The sequence below is a fragment of the Rhinoderma darwinii genome, chromosome 5 (assembly GCF_050947455.1).
Source record: "Rhinoderma darwinii isolate aRhiDar2 chromosome 5, aRhiDar2.hap1, whole genome shotgun sequence".
Lineage (NCBI taxonomy): Eukaryota > Metazoa > Chordata > Amphibia > Anura > Rhinodermatidae > Rhinoderma > Rhinoderma darwinii.
This window is the reverse complement of record NC_134691.1, coordinates 207,200,118-207,215,170: the sequence shown is the minus strand read 5'-3', so window position 1 is coordinate 207,215,170 and position 15,053 is coordinate 207,200,118. Positions and strand designations below refer to the sequence as shown.

Sequence of the window (15,053 nt, the reverse complement as noted above, 5' to 3'; positions counted from 1 at the left end):
TTGAAATGATCTCAACCCGTTATCATCATACAAGTGTTGTATTCGTCGAACCCCTGCCAATTCCCATTTTTGCATGCCCTCTAATTGGTATAATTCCCACAGGACCGGATTGTGCCATAGGGGAGTATATTTGGTGCACATTCCCACTCCCAGGATCTGTTTGCATTGCCACCATATTTTATGTATCAGGAGTAACGTTGGTTTAGCACTCGCCAATCTCTTAAAGGTATGCGCTTCCAGCCCCTCTAGTGGGTTGAGTCCTCCCCCCAAATATGACAATAAACGTGCACTGGAGCCCCAAGTCTCTGTGTCCTCCCATCCCTTAAATTGTTGGCTCTGGGCAGCCAGGTAGTATATCCAGGCATTTGGCAGCGCTACCCCCCCCCCCCTTCGTCTTTGGGCAAATGCAATTTCTCCAATTTAATCCTTGGAACCCCTTTTTTCCATACCAGATCCCGAAAGAGATTGTGCAATCGTCTGAACCAGTGTTTAGGTATCCATACTGGGGAGTTATGAAGAATGTATAAAACTTGAGGCATAAGGATCATCTTGATTAGATTAGTCCTCCCCAGAGCAGAGAGCGGGAGCCTGTTCCAGGCATCCACCTTATGTTTCACCTTCAGCAGCAGTGGTGAGACATTCAAGGACATGTAGTCTTGGACCCTAGCCGTCACCTTAACCCCTAGGTACGTAAATTCAGAGACTATCGGAATCCGGAGTCCCCCTCCAGTATCTACAATATTCACTGTGTCAAGTGGCATCAGAGCAGACTTGGTCCAGTTAATATTTAATCCCGAGAACTCCCCAAACCTTGTGATCGTATCCATTACTACCTTCAGTGTATTCTCAGTGTCCGTCATATATATTAAAATATCGTCTGCATATAATTAAATTTTTTCCTCCATTTCCCAATACTGCGCTGTAGGGGCCACATACAACAGCTGTACCCACTTCACGAAGTTAGGGCCGAATCCCATCTTTTCTATTACCCGCCATAAGTACCCCCACTCCACGCAGTCGAACGCTTTTGCGGCATCTAACGTTAGCACCGCCCTTCCTCCTTGCTCATCCGGTGTCGCCTGAAGATTTAAAAACAGCCGCCTGAGGTTGACCGCCGTCGATTTGGAGGGCATGAACCCCGATTGGTCTTCATGTACAACATGCTGTACCACCCTGTTCAGCCGCAGCGCCAATATCTTTGCCAAAATCTTGACATCCGATGTCAACAAGGATATTGGTCTGTAAGACTCCGGTAATTGACTGTCTTTCCCCTCTTTTGGGAGAACCACTATCGTAGCCTCATATAGGGAGTCTGGTAGTTTACCTCTGTCAAAACTATCCTGCAAAGTACTCAAATATTCTGGCGCTAGTTCCGTCCCATATTCCTTATAGATTTCCCCCGATAACCCATCTGGACCCGGAGCTTTCTCATTTGCCATATCCCTTATCGCCTGTTCCAACTCCTCCAGTGAAATAGGGGCCTCCAAGCTTTCACGGTCCTCCCGGCCCAAGGTAGGCAAATTAATGTTTCCCAGGTACTCGTCCAATTGCTGTGTGTCGTAATGCACTTTGGATGTATATAGGTCAGTGTAAAACCGCTGAAATATGTGCAGGATTTGCCCCGTGTCTGTCTCCACCCGCCCCCCCTCCCCCCTAAGGCCATGAATGTAATTATTACTCCCATGCGGCTTTGCCATCCTAGCGAGTAGTCTCCCCGCCGTTTCCCCTTCTTCATAATATTGCTGTTTAAGGAATAGTCTTTTATTATCCGCCATTGTTAGTTGGTGATTTTTTAACAACGTCTGTGCCTCCACCCAATGTCTAAGTGTCTCCTCGGAGCCCTCTTCTACATGTCTCCCTTCTGTTTCCGTCACCCGATCCTCTAAACTTTCTCCCAACTGCCTAGATTTAGTTTTAATTCGTTTAATATGTTGAATGAATACTCCTCTCAACCAGGCTTTCATGGCATCCCATAACACTCCTCGCGGCACTGACTCAGTATTAAAATTAAAATATTCTTTTATCAGGTTCCGTATTTCCCCGCCATCCAGCAATCTTAACCAAAACGCATTCAGCTTCCAATTCCCGGGGTTCCTGGTATGCCTTACACCCACTTCCAGCGTCACCGCCATCGGAGAGTGGTCTGACAACGCCCTCTGTAGATATTCTATTTGCGCTATGTACGGCACCGCTGAAGCTGAGCATGCTACCAAGTCTATTCGTGAAAGTGACTGAAATGTGGATGATGCACACGAGTACTGCCTCACCCCTGGATGTTTATCTCTCCAAATATCCCGCAGCCCCAATTCCTCCATTAATCTTCCAAAGGCGGTCAGATCTCCTCTTTGCCCTCCTCCTCCTCTATGAAACCTATCCAACCCTTCAGACATCACTGCATTAAAATCCCCCATCACGATTAACGGTACCTCAGGCCACCTGGAGAGTTTCTCCGTAACTCGTTTCAGTACAGTGCTAGAATAAGGCGGAGGGATATACAACACTACCAGAATACACTCCCAGTGATATATAGTACAATGCACTCCCACATACCTCCCTTCCTCATCAGAAAAGGACGAATGACAGACAAAGGGAAGACTCCTGTGTATCAGCAAACTCACCCCCCTGGAATAAGTCGTATGAAATGAGTGAAACCCATGTGCGATCCACACTCTCTGCAATAAGGATACAGATTCTCTAGTCAGATGCGTTTCTTGCAGCCCCACTATCAGGGCATTTTGCTGTTTAACCCAGTTAAAGATTGCCTGCCTTTTCCTAGCTTCCCGTATTCCCCAGACGTTCCAGGATAGACACTTAACCGATCCCATCAGGCGTCATATCTTTAAGAAATCTGTTACTCCTCCAGCCTGCTCCAGTCAAGATATTAGGCCGTGCGTTCCCTCCCTCCTCCCCTCCCCCCCCAACAAAACCTTCCCTCCGAAAAGGGTCAGAGCGACATGTACTGTCTCTCCTATCCAGCAGAAACGCACCATAGTGCGAACTTTCGACATACCCTATTGGCATCTCTCTTTGAACCGTTTAACTTTCTCACCACTTCTAGTGAGCGCTGGCTCCCACTGCTATTTGCATGTAATAAACAATCCCATACAATCAGCAGATTTTACAGATACATTAGGTACCCAGTAACAGTCCCACAATAACATTGCCGTCAGGTGCGGCCATTCTTGTTAAAAGGATACCACCCTGCTGTGTTTCTGACAAGGGTGTTCACACACCGGAGAACTGCATAATAACATATAATATGCTACAGTCCCGCAAACGCCAACATGGCTCCAGACTTCACCGCCCAGGCGGGCTTTCACGCATCATCTTCTCCAGCCGGTCTCCGCAACCGTGCCTCATTGCTATCCAGCCATCTTGCAGCCTCTCTGGGGTTCTCAAAGAATGAAGCAGTCCCAAAAGCAACCACCCGCAATTTGGCCGGGTACATCATGGAGTATGGTATGGACAAGTTCCTCAGACGTTTCTTTACATCCCAGTATTGCAGCCGCTTCTTCTGTACATCCGAGGAGAAATCCGGATAAAAGGATATTTTGGCGCCATTGATGGAGATATCCTGCCGTTCCCTTGCCTTCCTCAGTATCTTATCTCTGTCCTTGTAGTGCAACAGCTTCACTAAGACCGGTCTCGGGGGCCTCCCCGGTGGTCCCGGTCTGGTAGGTACTCTGTGCGCCCTTTCAACAGCATATAAAGGAGACAGCTCTTCCCGGCCAAACTGCTCAAGCAGCCATTTTTCAAAAAACTCATCCGAGTTATTGCCCTCCGTTTTTTTCGGCACTCCGACCAGACGCACGTTGTTTCTGCGTAACCGATTCTCTAAATCATCCGCCTTAGCCTGCAGGGCCACCACCGCCAAGGACTGAGACTGCACATCCCGCCTGAGCTCCGGCAGAACATCTTCCACTTCAGACACTCTCCCCTCAATAACTGTGGTTCTTTCTGCCACTTTCTGTAAGTCATTACGTAACAGCAGTATATCTTCCTTCAGGCTTCCCACCTGCCCGGTCAGCACAGATAAAATTGAGGAGTTCTGCTTTACCGCAGCGAATATATCTGCAAGGGAAGGCTCCTTCACCTGGTCTCTCCTGCTATGCGTTCTGCCTCCATCCTCCTCCACACGCTTGTCCCGCCGCTGACTCCCCAGCTCTACCTCCTCCTCACTCACCGAGTCCTCTCCCAGCACGGAGTATCTGGAACCTGAGGCCATGCTGTCTGCCTTCCCACTGCCAGCCACCGGCGTCTTGCCGTCTGCAGATCCGCTCGCACGAGGGGTTCTTGCAAATCTCTCCAGCCTGTCTGCCGCTTCAGACCGCATGTGCCTGCTCCTGCATTCAGTCTCCTCGGCGCCATCTTGCCTTCTCGGCCCCGGACTCGCCGGCGGCGTTTTTTGCTTCTTAGAACGGGTCATTGCAGCTGTATTAAGCGGTACCGACTCCTCCAGCCTCCCAGCCTCCAGATCGGTGAATATTACCGGGTAATTCAGGGATAAACAGTACTTTCAGGATGAATACAGCAGGAGCTCCAGCCACACACGTCCTCTTACATCTGCTGCTAGGCCACGCCGCCACACAAAGCCTAATTTAGTGACAAATCTGCTCTGGAAGGTTGGTAAGTGTGAACCATGGCTTGGGATAAACAACTTTCAGTAGACCTCAGAAGACATGTCAGAGACACATGAAGCTGGAAAAAGCTACAAAACCATTGCTAGAGACTTAGGTGTACATCAATCCACAATTAGACAACTTGTCTAAAAATTTAGAAAATTCAGGACTGCTGCTACTCTCCCTAGGACTAGGCGTCCTGTTAAGATCACTCTAAGAGCACAGTGGGCAATTCAGAAAGAGGTGAGAAAGAACCCAAGGGTAATCGGAAAAACATACTGAGGACGTTGCAAACTGCAAAAACCTGTTTACGTGTCCACTTCTAGAAAAACACTTAACAAGAGTGGTGTCACTGGAAGAAGAACACGAAGGAAGCGGCTGCTGTCCAAAAATAACATTGCGACCCTATCTCAAGTATGCCTGAGACCCTCCCTTGGATGTTTCAATGCTTCAAAGAAAATGTTTTATGAACAAATTACACAAATGTGGAACTTTTATGCACAAATGCACAACGCTCCGTTTGGGGAAAAAACACTGCACACACCAAAACCAACACATTATGCCAACTGTAAAGCATAATGAAGGGAGCATCATGATTTGGGGCTGCTTTGTTGCCTTAACACCTGGATGCCTTGCGATCATAGAGGTAACAATGAATTCAAAAGGTGTATCAAATATTTTTTATAGGAGAATGAAGGGGAATACCGTCCATGATCTCAAACTGAAGAGATGTTAAATGATGCAACAAGACAATGACTGAAAGCAAACAAGTAAATCAACTAAAGAATGGTTAAAAAAAGTCAGTGTCGCAACCTTAATCCTAACAAGATGCTGTGGCATGAGGGTTGTGTATGTAAGGCATCCCAGAAATATTGATAAAATGGAACATTCGCAGTGAGGAACGGTCCAAAATGCCTCCTCTATCCTGTGAAAATCATTTTTTGCAGCTACAGGAAAAGTTTGGTGGAGGTGATTGCTGATAAAGGGGGATCTACAGCAGTTATCCCCAACAACCGGGCCGCGGATTATTTGTTAACGGCCCGCCGTATCTGGTATCCGCCTCAAACTGTGGTGCAGTTTTTCACCCGGAATGTCCTCTTTTTTTTTTTTTTCTCGGAATCACTGCAATTCCACTGCAATAAATGCAAAAACTGCTGTTTGTTGTGGCTTTTACCTCACATTATATTCAATGGGAAAAGCCCGGAACAAATAAGCAGAATTTATGCAAATACAATTGACATGCTGTGGAATAAAAATGCACCGCATGTCAATTTCTGAGCGGTTCTTCTGCTCACTATTTATGCAGGGTTTGGATGAGATTTGTTCTCTCTCATCCACTTTGCTGCTACTGTGTTATGCTGCGGATTATCCGCAACTAATTCGGTTGGGGAAAATCTGCTGCATTTACGTAACGTGTGACCTGACCCCCCCAACCGCCACCTCCCTGCCCACCTAACCGCAAACACACACCCCGCCGGTCCCTGGAAAAATGTTCTTGAATGAAACTGGTCATTTGAGAAAAAAAGTTTGGAGACCACTGATCTACAGGTTATTAAATCCAAGGATACATTTAAGGCCCTTGTCCCGAATAATTGCCCCGTGTAAAGGGGGCAACGATCAGCCGATGAACGAGCAAAAACTCGTCGACTGATCGTTTCGGCAATTAAAACAATGCCATTATCATTGTCGGCAGCAAATCTACCTGTGTAAAGAGGAAAACGTGCTGCCGACATGATAAAAATGTATGGGGACTAGCGATCGGATTAGCGAGCGCTCGTCCCAGTAAATAGAACCTTGTGAAAGGAGCAAACGAGCTGTCTCGTTGATCGGCGCTCATTTACACGGCCCCTGCACTGAGGATGATTACTCAAATGTGTTCAATAAAAGACGTGAACAGTATGTACAACAATTTTTACTAATAAAATGTGGTCTGATCCTTATCTATGCAAAAGTCCATGTCATTTTATCTTGCAACTGTAAAACGTTATCATTATTTCAATTACATACCTGTTCTGAAGTTTTATAGAACGCTACAGAGGCATTTACTAGTTTTAAACGATCTTCCATTTTCAGCATCAACTGTTGCCAGTGTGAAGCTACTTTTTCGGCACAATCCCTTATCATATCCATGTCATAATGATTGGCTTGAAGCATAGCCTCTGCTTTTTGCTGCACCTGCAGTGCACTCTGATGTGTTTTCTGAATTTAAAAATGAAAAGGATAGGATTATCACGAGACAACATAATACAGTACAAATATTTTTAGGCTTCTATTAATTTTCAAATCATCTGCATACATAACGAGAATTTGCACTTCAATAAGGCACACTTAACAAAGCAGTCTAACAGAAAACGGTTGTTCCATAAATAAATATTACATTACTGTTACACAAAACAATTTTTCAAAAATGCTCTTGTAGCTAGATATTTCTGTTAGATACTTGTTATGGTGCCCCTTGTATTATTTTTGTTTCCCATTCAGAACATCCTTCTAACGCAGGGGTCAGCAACCTTCGGTACTCCAGCTGCTGTGAAACTACAACTCCCAGCATGCTCTGACAGCCACAGGCTATCAGGACATGCTGGGAATTGTATAGTTAGTATGGTTGAAAAAAAGACATATGTCCATCAAGTTCAACCAGTTTCACAAGTGTAGTGCCGAAGGATGCTGACCCCTGACCTAATGTGTTCAGGACACACAGTAGGTCAGATCCACCACGCGGATTCTCATGTACATGGGCGTGGAGTGATTTCTGCCATTAAGCAGGTCAGCTAATAGGAATCGGGGCAGTAGAAGCAGCTTCTTTTCCCCAGTACTGGACACATTGGGAAGAATTTATTCAGATTGGTGTTTCAGACGCCAGTCAATCTAAAGAGAGCTGGCATAAGTTGTGCTTAATTACTTAAGAGGTGTTAATGCTTCAAAAGTCAGATTTTGTTTGCAAAAATAGTGACTTTTGATGCATTTATGACTAAACCCCCCATTGGGTGGATGTTCTGAGCAGGAATCACACGAACACTAGGTATGTAACAGCAATATCGAGACAAGGGGATTATTTAAAAATATTCAAATTTTAAGTTTTGCGTGATTACAAAATATTGATTAGAAAATAAAATATTGTTTAACCCTTTTAATGCTAGTTTTTTTTTTTTTTACAATTTGCACCTCTCGTAGCCAGGACAATTTTCATACATATGACATGTACAAATCAAACCTAAATTCGTCCAAAAAAATCACACTACACCCACATACCAGTATATTTTCTGACCGTGGACACTGGGCACATTGTCAAAACACCACTTTATTCAAGGAACCAAAAATCTGGTTTTAGAATAGAAATTTAACAACATAAATATATAAAAAAATACAGGGATTACACACCTTAAAAAGTGAGTGCATCCCCAAACCCTATATTGACTTGACGTGCTGTTGTCAGTAACTTTGTAAACTGGATTTAAGAAAAAAAAAAATTGCAGCACTATAACATACAAACACAGCTTGGGAAAACACTCAGATGGGCAGCAAAAACATGTTGTTACTATAGTTAAAGAGGCTCTGTCACCACATTATAAGTGCCCTATCTCCTACATATGGGCGCAATAATGTAGGTGACAGCAGTGCTCTTTATTTTTAAAAAAACTATCTGTTTTCACCACTTTATTAGTGTTTTTAGATTTATGCTAATGAGTTTCTCAATGGACAACTGGGAGTGTTTTACTATTGACCAAGTGGGCGTTGTACAGAGGAGTGTATGACGCTGACCAATCAGCGTCATGCACTCTTCATTCATTTAGGCATCGCATAGGGATCCTTTTAGATTGCTATGTGCTGTCTTATACTAACACATTAACAATACTGAAGTGTTTAGACCGTGAATAGACATTCCACGGGATGTCTATTCACAATCTCTGCACTTCGTTACTGTTTCTATGGTAGTTACAGGTTACAGCAGAGGAAGCGTGATCTCATTGTAACCTGTCATTTACAGCGAGATCTCGCGAGATGTCGCTCGTTATTCTGAAGTGTCGGCTGTAACAAACAGTCGACACCGGCATCGTATGGAGCGGGTTCACTCCGTGAGCCCGTTCCATACTTCCCTTTCCAGACTTTGGCGTATGGATACGTCAAATGTCGGGAAGGGGTTAAAGCTATTCTCACAAGTGACATCAGATTTAAAAAATGGGGCTCCATCCACAAGGTCAGAACTGGCTACGTTCTTAAGGGGTTAAATCTTTGGCTATCTTGAAGTCATGTGAACACAGTTAGGACCACCCAAGTCATTGGAGGAAATTTTATTTAAATTCCATTAATGGTTGACAATACTGCCAGCCTTTCTCAAATTTTAATTTACACTAGGGCTGGCCGATTGATAAAATTAATTTGATTATTTCGCCATTTGGGTGACTCACTATACTGTTTTTTTAACAGAATCGTTTTAAATCAATTCTGTGACACCACATATACATAGTATACTAAATGTACCATGTATACCATAGGCATGACAATATACACATTTCTCTATGTATCTGCACCATATTACATATGCGGTAGTGTTAAAAAAAAAAAGTAGCAGTCCAACATCATTAACCTGATGGTTTTTGGTAGAAGTGATATTTCTACATAGCAAATAATTTTCTTGTAAGTGTAGTAGAAAAAAAAACCAGAGCGAATAATTAGAACATGCACATTCTGAGTAATTGAATCATTAATTGAAAGGGGCTTGTTCAAAATAATAGCAGTGAGGAGTTAAATTGGTGAAGTCATTCATTCTGTGGAATAACAGGTGTCAATTTTGGCTCTCATTTAAGGTGGGAGAGTGGCAAATTATGTACATGTTGGTTATAGTGCATTTTCTTCTGAAATATTGGGGAAAATGGGTTGTTCCAAACATTGTTCGGATGAAAAACGTACTTTGATTATTAAAAAGTTGATTGGAGAGGGAAAAACATATAGAGAAGTGCAGCAAATTATAGGCTCCTCAGATAAAATAATCTCAAAAACCAAAACCTGAAAGACGTGGAAGGAAGCGGGGAACTACTGTTTGAATGGATCGAAGAATAGCCAAAATTGCAAAGGCTCAGCCAATGATCACCTCCAGAAAGATCAAAGAAGATCTGAAGTTACCAGTAATTACTGCTACAATCAGAAGATGATTAAGTGAAGCCAAGTTACCAGTAAGAACTCAACGCAAAGTCCCGTCGTTAAAAAAAAGACGTGTCCTGAATAGGTTAAAATTTGACAAGGAACAAATTGACTGGCCCAAAGAGAAATGGCTCAACATTTTGTGGACTTCTAAAAGCATAATTGTTCTTTTTGGGTCTAGTGGCCGCAGACAGCATGTCAGATGACCCCCGAGCACTGAATTCAAACCACAGTACACTATGGAAACAGTAAAGCAAGGTGCTGCAAAAATCATGATATGGGGATGTTTCTCATATCATGGTGTTGGGCCTATTTATCGCATACAAGGGATCATGGATCAGTTTGAATATATCAAAATACTTGAGATCATGTTGCCCTATGCCGAAGAAGAAATGCCCTTGAAATGGGGGTTTCAACACGACAATGACCCAAAACACACCAGTAAAGCTGCGTTCACATCTGCGTTGGGACTCCGTTCATGGGTTCCGTCTGAGCTTTCTGTCAGGGGAACCCATGAATAAAATCCAAAGTGAAACAAATGGAAACCATAGGTTTCTGTTTGGATTACCATTGATTTAAATGTTGATGTATCCGGTGCAAATCATTTCCATTTATCACCATTGTTTAAGGGTTCCGCCGCTTTGACAGAATAAATAGCGAAGTCAAATACGGTATTGATTAATTCAAAACGACGGAACCCTTATACAACGGTGACAAACTTAAACCATTTGCACTGGATCCGTCACCATTGAAATCAATGGTGATGCAAACGGAAGCTTGTTTAAAACATGGTCCCCTTTTAGTTCCTCTATGGTAATATGATCATACAAACATTTTACGATAATCCATATCTAAGAGAATAATTTAATAAAATTAATTTCTGAGTGAACAAATTCTATCAGTCAAAAATGTGGGCTTGCCAGATTAGAATCTTTATCACGCAGCCGCACTGGCTACTTGCCTTGTTAATTTATTTAATGTTGCAGTTGTTAAGAGGTGGGTGTCCTCGGAGTCTTTCCTTACCCCTCTCTCTCCTACGGCTTCCCTGACCAATCACCCCAAGTCCAAAACCTTTCTCAATATATTACTGACAAATAGTGATAGCATTTATGAAAAGATGTTTCTCACATGTAAAGTAAATTTTTCACAGTTATCCCTTTTCCTCCACTTTCTTGGTGTCCTTTCCTCCTACGCCTTTCTGTCGTTCGTGGTCATGGCCAAGTTGTTACGATTAGAAGACCAGAATATTTTGTTGTTCTTAGCGTCAATTTTACGGAAACTTGGGCTGACATTCCTTTAGTACTACCGCATAACTGAACTTAGTTGGTCAGACTTCTAATTGGCAACTCCATGGTTATTGAATATGTTCTGCTCTCTCAAATTAAGCATGTCATTGTTTCCGGAATCATTTATTTTTCTATGTGTAATCTATTGCGTAACCTTTGAAAATGTTTTTGAATAAAAACGGATTTAACCTAAAATCCACATGGGAAAAGTCACCAAAGCCCAAACCTTACTGATGTAAGCCAAATCTGACAGGTTTTAAATTTTATTGAAACCACATGCATTTAAGTATTACAAATGTGCAGGTTTTGGAGGATTGGAATGAAGCTTACCTCTATTGCATGCTGAAATTGCTCATGTTCCCTCTGAAGTTGCTCTGCCTCTTGTAGTGAGCTGGCAGTAATCAGACCAGCATTAAGCATAGATTCCCCATTTCTGATCCAACCAAGCACCTGTAATTTATAAGTTAAAAACATAAGATATTGGGGGGAGACTTGCTAAGCACAATATGGCAAAATGTTGGCACAAACTGCGCAAAAAAGTGATGGACATTGCATGCGCCAAAATCATTGCGTTATAGAAACTTTTTTTTTTTTTTTACACCTACCTCACCGTTTTTAAAAGCATCTAAAGAAAGGGCATGGCTGGCTAAGAGGAGTTGTAAAATGTGTCAGATTTATTAAACAATTATTTTGCTGCTTCTGTTTTCCAAAAGCCTTTGAAAAATGAAGGGTGGCATCTGATTGGTTATTTTGGGCAACTACTCCACTTAAACAAATTAACTTTTAACAAAAAATCTTTAACACATAAACCTGGTGGTCTTTGTACATTTCAAAAGATGGGTTAATAAACATCACATCTAGACTAAGGAATCACAATGAGGTGAATTAAAGGACAATCACCTACACTATATGGCCATCAAACATTCTGTACTGTATATGAGCTTGTCTATCATCCCATTCCACATGGGCGTTAATATAGAGATGGGCCCCCTTTTGAGGCTGTAACAGCCTCCACTCGTCTAGGAAGGATTTACCACAAGATTTAGTAGTGTGTCTGTGGAAATCTGTCAGGCACTGATGTTAGATGAGAAGATCTGGCTTGCACGCGGCATTCCAGATCCTCCAAAAGTGAGTTGAGGTCAGGACTCTGTGCACGCCACTCGAATTCCTCTACACTAAACGTATTAGACCATGTCTTTATGGACCCCATTTAGATATACTGGAACAGGAAAGAGCCTTGCCCTAACTGTATGGTGTTCCGTCCCTCACTGGAAATAAGAAGCCTTGTCCAAACCCTCAAAAAAATCTCAGACAATTATCCCTCTAGAACCAAATTTTACAGTAGGCGCTATGCATTCTAGTAGGTAACATTCTCCAGGCAGACGACAAACACAGACCAGCCTGATAGTGAAATGTGAGTTATCACTCCAGAACACATAGTCACTGCTCCAAGAGTCCAGTAGTGGCATGCTAGACACCACTACAGACATTGCTTGGTATTGCACATGGTGATCCAATACTTTTTATATACTCAATAGTTAGGGGTATCCACATACTTTTGGCCATACCACAAATTATGTAGACTATTTTACTTTCCTTTTATGTACTTTTTTGTATTGACTGTACCTTTTATGTTAAAGCATAAAACTTTCTGTTCTAAAAAGTAAATAAGCATTCCTTAGAATATGGTTACCCTTTTACTGCTGGAGAGCAGTGTGTGTTTTGGTAAAACTGTATATGAATTGTGGGTACCTATAGGACCAAAGCTTGGTAGGTAATGGCAGCAGCGAGTTGCGTATCTGGATTAGAAGAGAGCAAGATGGAGTGTAAATATATTAATCCCTTCAGTTGCACCCACATCATGTGCTGAGAAGCAAATATATATTAGCCCACATGTATTATTCAGTTTATGCCCGATTTGGGGGAAATCGTACAGGATAAAAAAAAATAAAATAAAATAAATAAAATTAAAAAAAATGGAGAAAAATAACGATAATTAAAATGTCAAGTTCAAAAACCAAAAATTGCCCTTTTTCCCAAAATATAGGATAAAAATTAAAACATTAAAAAAACCTATACATATTTGGCATGGACACGACACAGACTATAAACCGATTACACTATTTATCATGCAAGGTGAACGCCATAGAAAAAGAAAAAATATCAAAAAATCGCTGATTTATTGTAACATTGCCGCCCCAAAAATGTAATAAAAAGTGATTCAGAAGTTACATGTACCAAAACATAGTAAAAAATAAATAAAAATACAGTTTATTAAGCAAAAAAGTCCTTACACAGCTTTCTTGATGGAAATATAAGTTATAGCTGTTAAAATACACAAAACAGAACTATTACCAAGCAAAATCTGCGCTCCAAAAGCAAAATGGCGTCCCTCCTTCCTGAGCCCTGCAGCGTGCCCAAACATCAGTTTGCGCCCACATATATGGCATCGCCATACCAGAGAGAACCCACTTAACATTTTATGAGGTATTTGTCTTCAGTGGCACAACATATTTTGCACTAAAATGGCATACCAGTGGAAAATTGCAATACTCACACCATCCGCTGTGCATTAACCCTGTTGCACACTATGACTTAATAGCACGTCATGGTGCGGGGGCTGATGTATGAAGCGGGCTCACATGCTGAGCCCGCACCATAGGCTGCGGTTGCCAGCTGTGTATTACAGCTGACACCCAGGACAGGAACAGCGATCGTGCGGTTACAGAAGCGTGTAAAAATAACAATATACTGCAATACATTAGTATTGCAGTATATTGTACCAGCGATCCAATGATCACTGGTTCAATCCCCTAAGGGGACTAATAAAATGTGTAGAAGAATTAAAGTTATTAGTAGTGAGAAAGCAAAAAGTTTTTAAAGTTAAAAAAAAATAATAATACGTTTTTCCCATTTTTCTTCTAAAGTAATGATCAAAAAAATAAACAAAATTGGTATCGTTATGTCCGTAAAAGGCAGAACTATTACAATATACCATTATTTAACGTTTTTTTCTGTCACCTTAGCTCTCAAAATAAAATGGAATACAACTTTTTGATCACTGTTTATGTACCAAAAAATGGTACCAATTTAAACTACAGCTTGTCCCGCAAAAAATAAGACCTCCCACCGCTCAATCAACCGAAAAATAAAAAAGTTAAGGCTCTCAGAATGTGGTGAAACAAAAGATTTTTTATTTTAACAAATAGATTTTTTTTTGTAAAAGTAGTATAATATAAAAAAAAAACTATATATATTTGGTATCACTGTAATCGTATTGAGCCGCAGAATAAAGTAAAGTTTTCGTTTTAACCGCACGGCGAAAGCTGTAAAAACGAAAACCCCCAAAAATTGAATCAGATTTTTTTTCCTATATCAGCCCTATATTTTTTTCAGTTTCCCAGTACATGTTATGGCACTTTAAATGGTGTCAATAAAAACTACAATTCCTCCCACAAGAAATCAGCCCTCACACATCTCTGTTGACGGAAAAAGCAAAAAATTATGGCTCTTGGAAGGCGGGAAGTGAAAAACGAAAATAAGAAAGCAAAAAATGGATCAGTCCTGAAAGGGTTAATTCATTTCTAATGAAAAAAATGTATGACCACAAGTGGGGTATTTCCGTACTCGGGTGAAATTGCTTTACAAAAATTGGTTGTTTTTTTTTCTCCTTTATCCCTTGTGAAAATGAGAAAACTCAACATTTTAGTGGAAAAAAATTGTGATATTCATTTTCACGGCCTAATTCTAATAAATTCTGCAAAAGACCCGTGGGGTCTAAATGCTCACTATACCCCTAGAAAAATTCCTTGAGGGGTGTTTACAAAATGGGGTAACTTGGGGGGTTTCCACTGTTTTGGTCCCTCCAGGGTGTTGCAAATGTGACATGGCAACGAAAACCAATCCAGCAAAATCCATGCTCCAAAATCCAAATGGCGCTCCTTCCCTTCTGAACGCTGCAATGGGTCCAATCAGCAGTTTATTACCACATATGGCGTATTGCCAT

General features: G+C 41.7%; 1 protein-coding gene across 3 annotated transcripts in view; it reads right to left on the bottom strand.

Moving 5' to 3' along the window:
* TRIO (trio Rho guanine nucleotide exchange factor) overlaps window positions 1-15,053 on the bottom strand; it is a 539,453-nt gene that overhangs the window by 229,293 nt on the left and 295,107 nt on the right. For all 3 annotated transcript variants that reach the window (XM_075826894.1, XM_075826893.1, XM_075826892.1), the window contains exons 16-17: window positions 11,378-11,497; window positions 6,627-6,818 (exon numbers count right to left, since the gene is read on the bottom strand). In XM_075826894.1, the coding sequence (XP_075683009.1) occupies window positions 6,627-6,818; window positions 11,378-11,497 (312 nt within the window). The remainder of the gene's footprint in view (window positions 1-6,626; window positions 6,819-11,377; window positions 11,498-15,053) is intronic.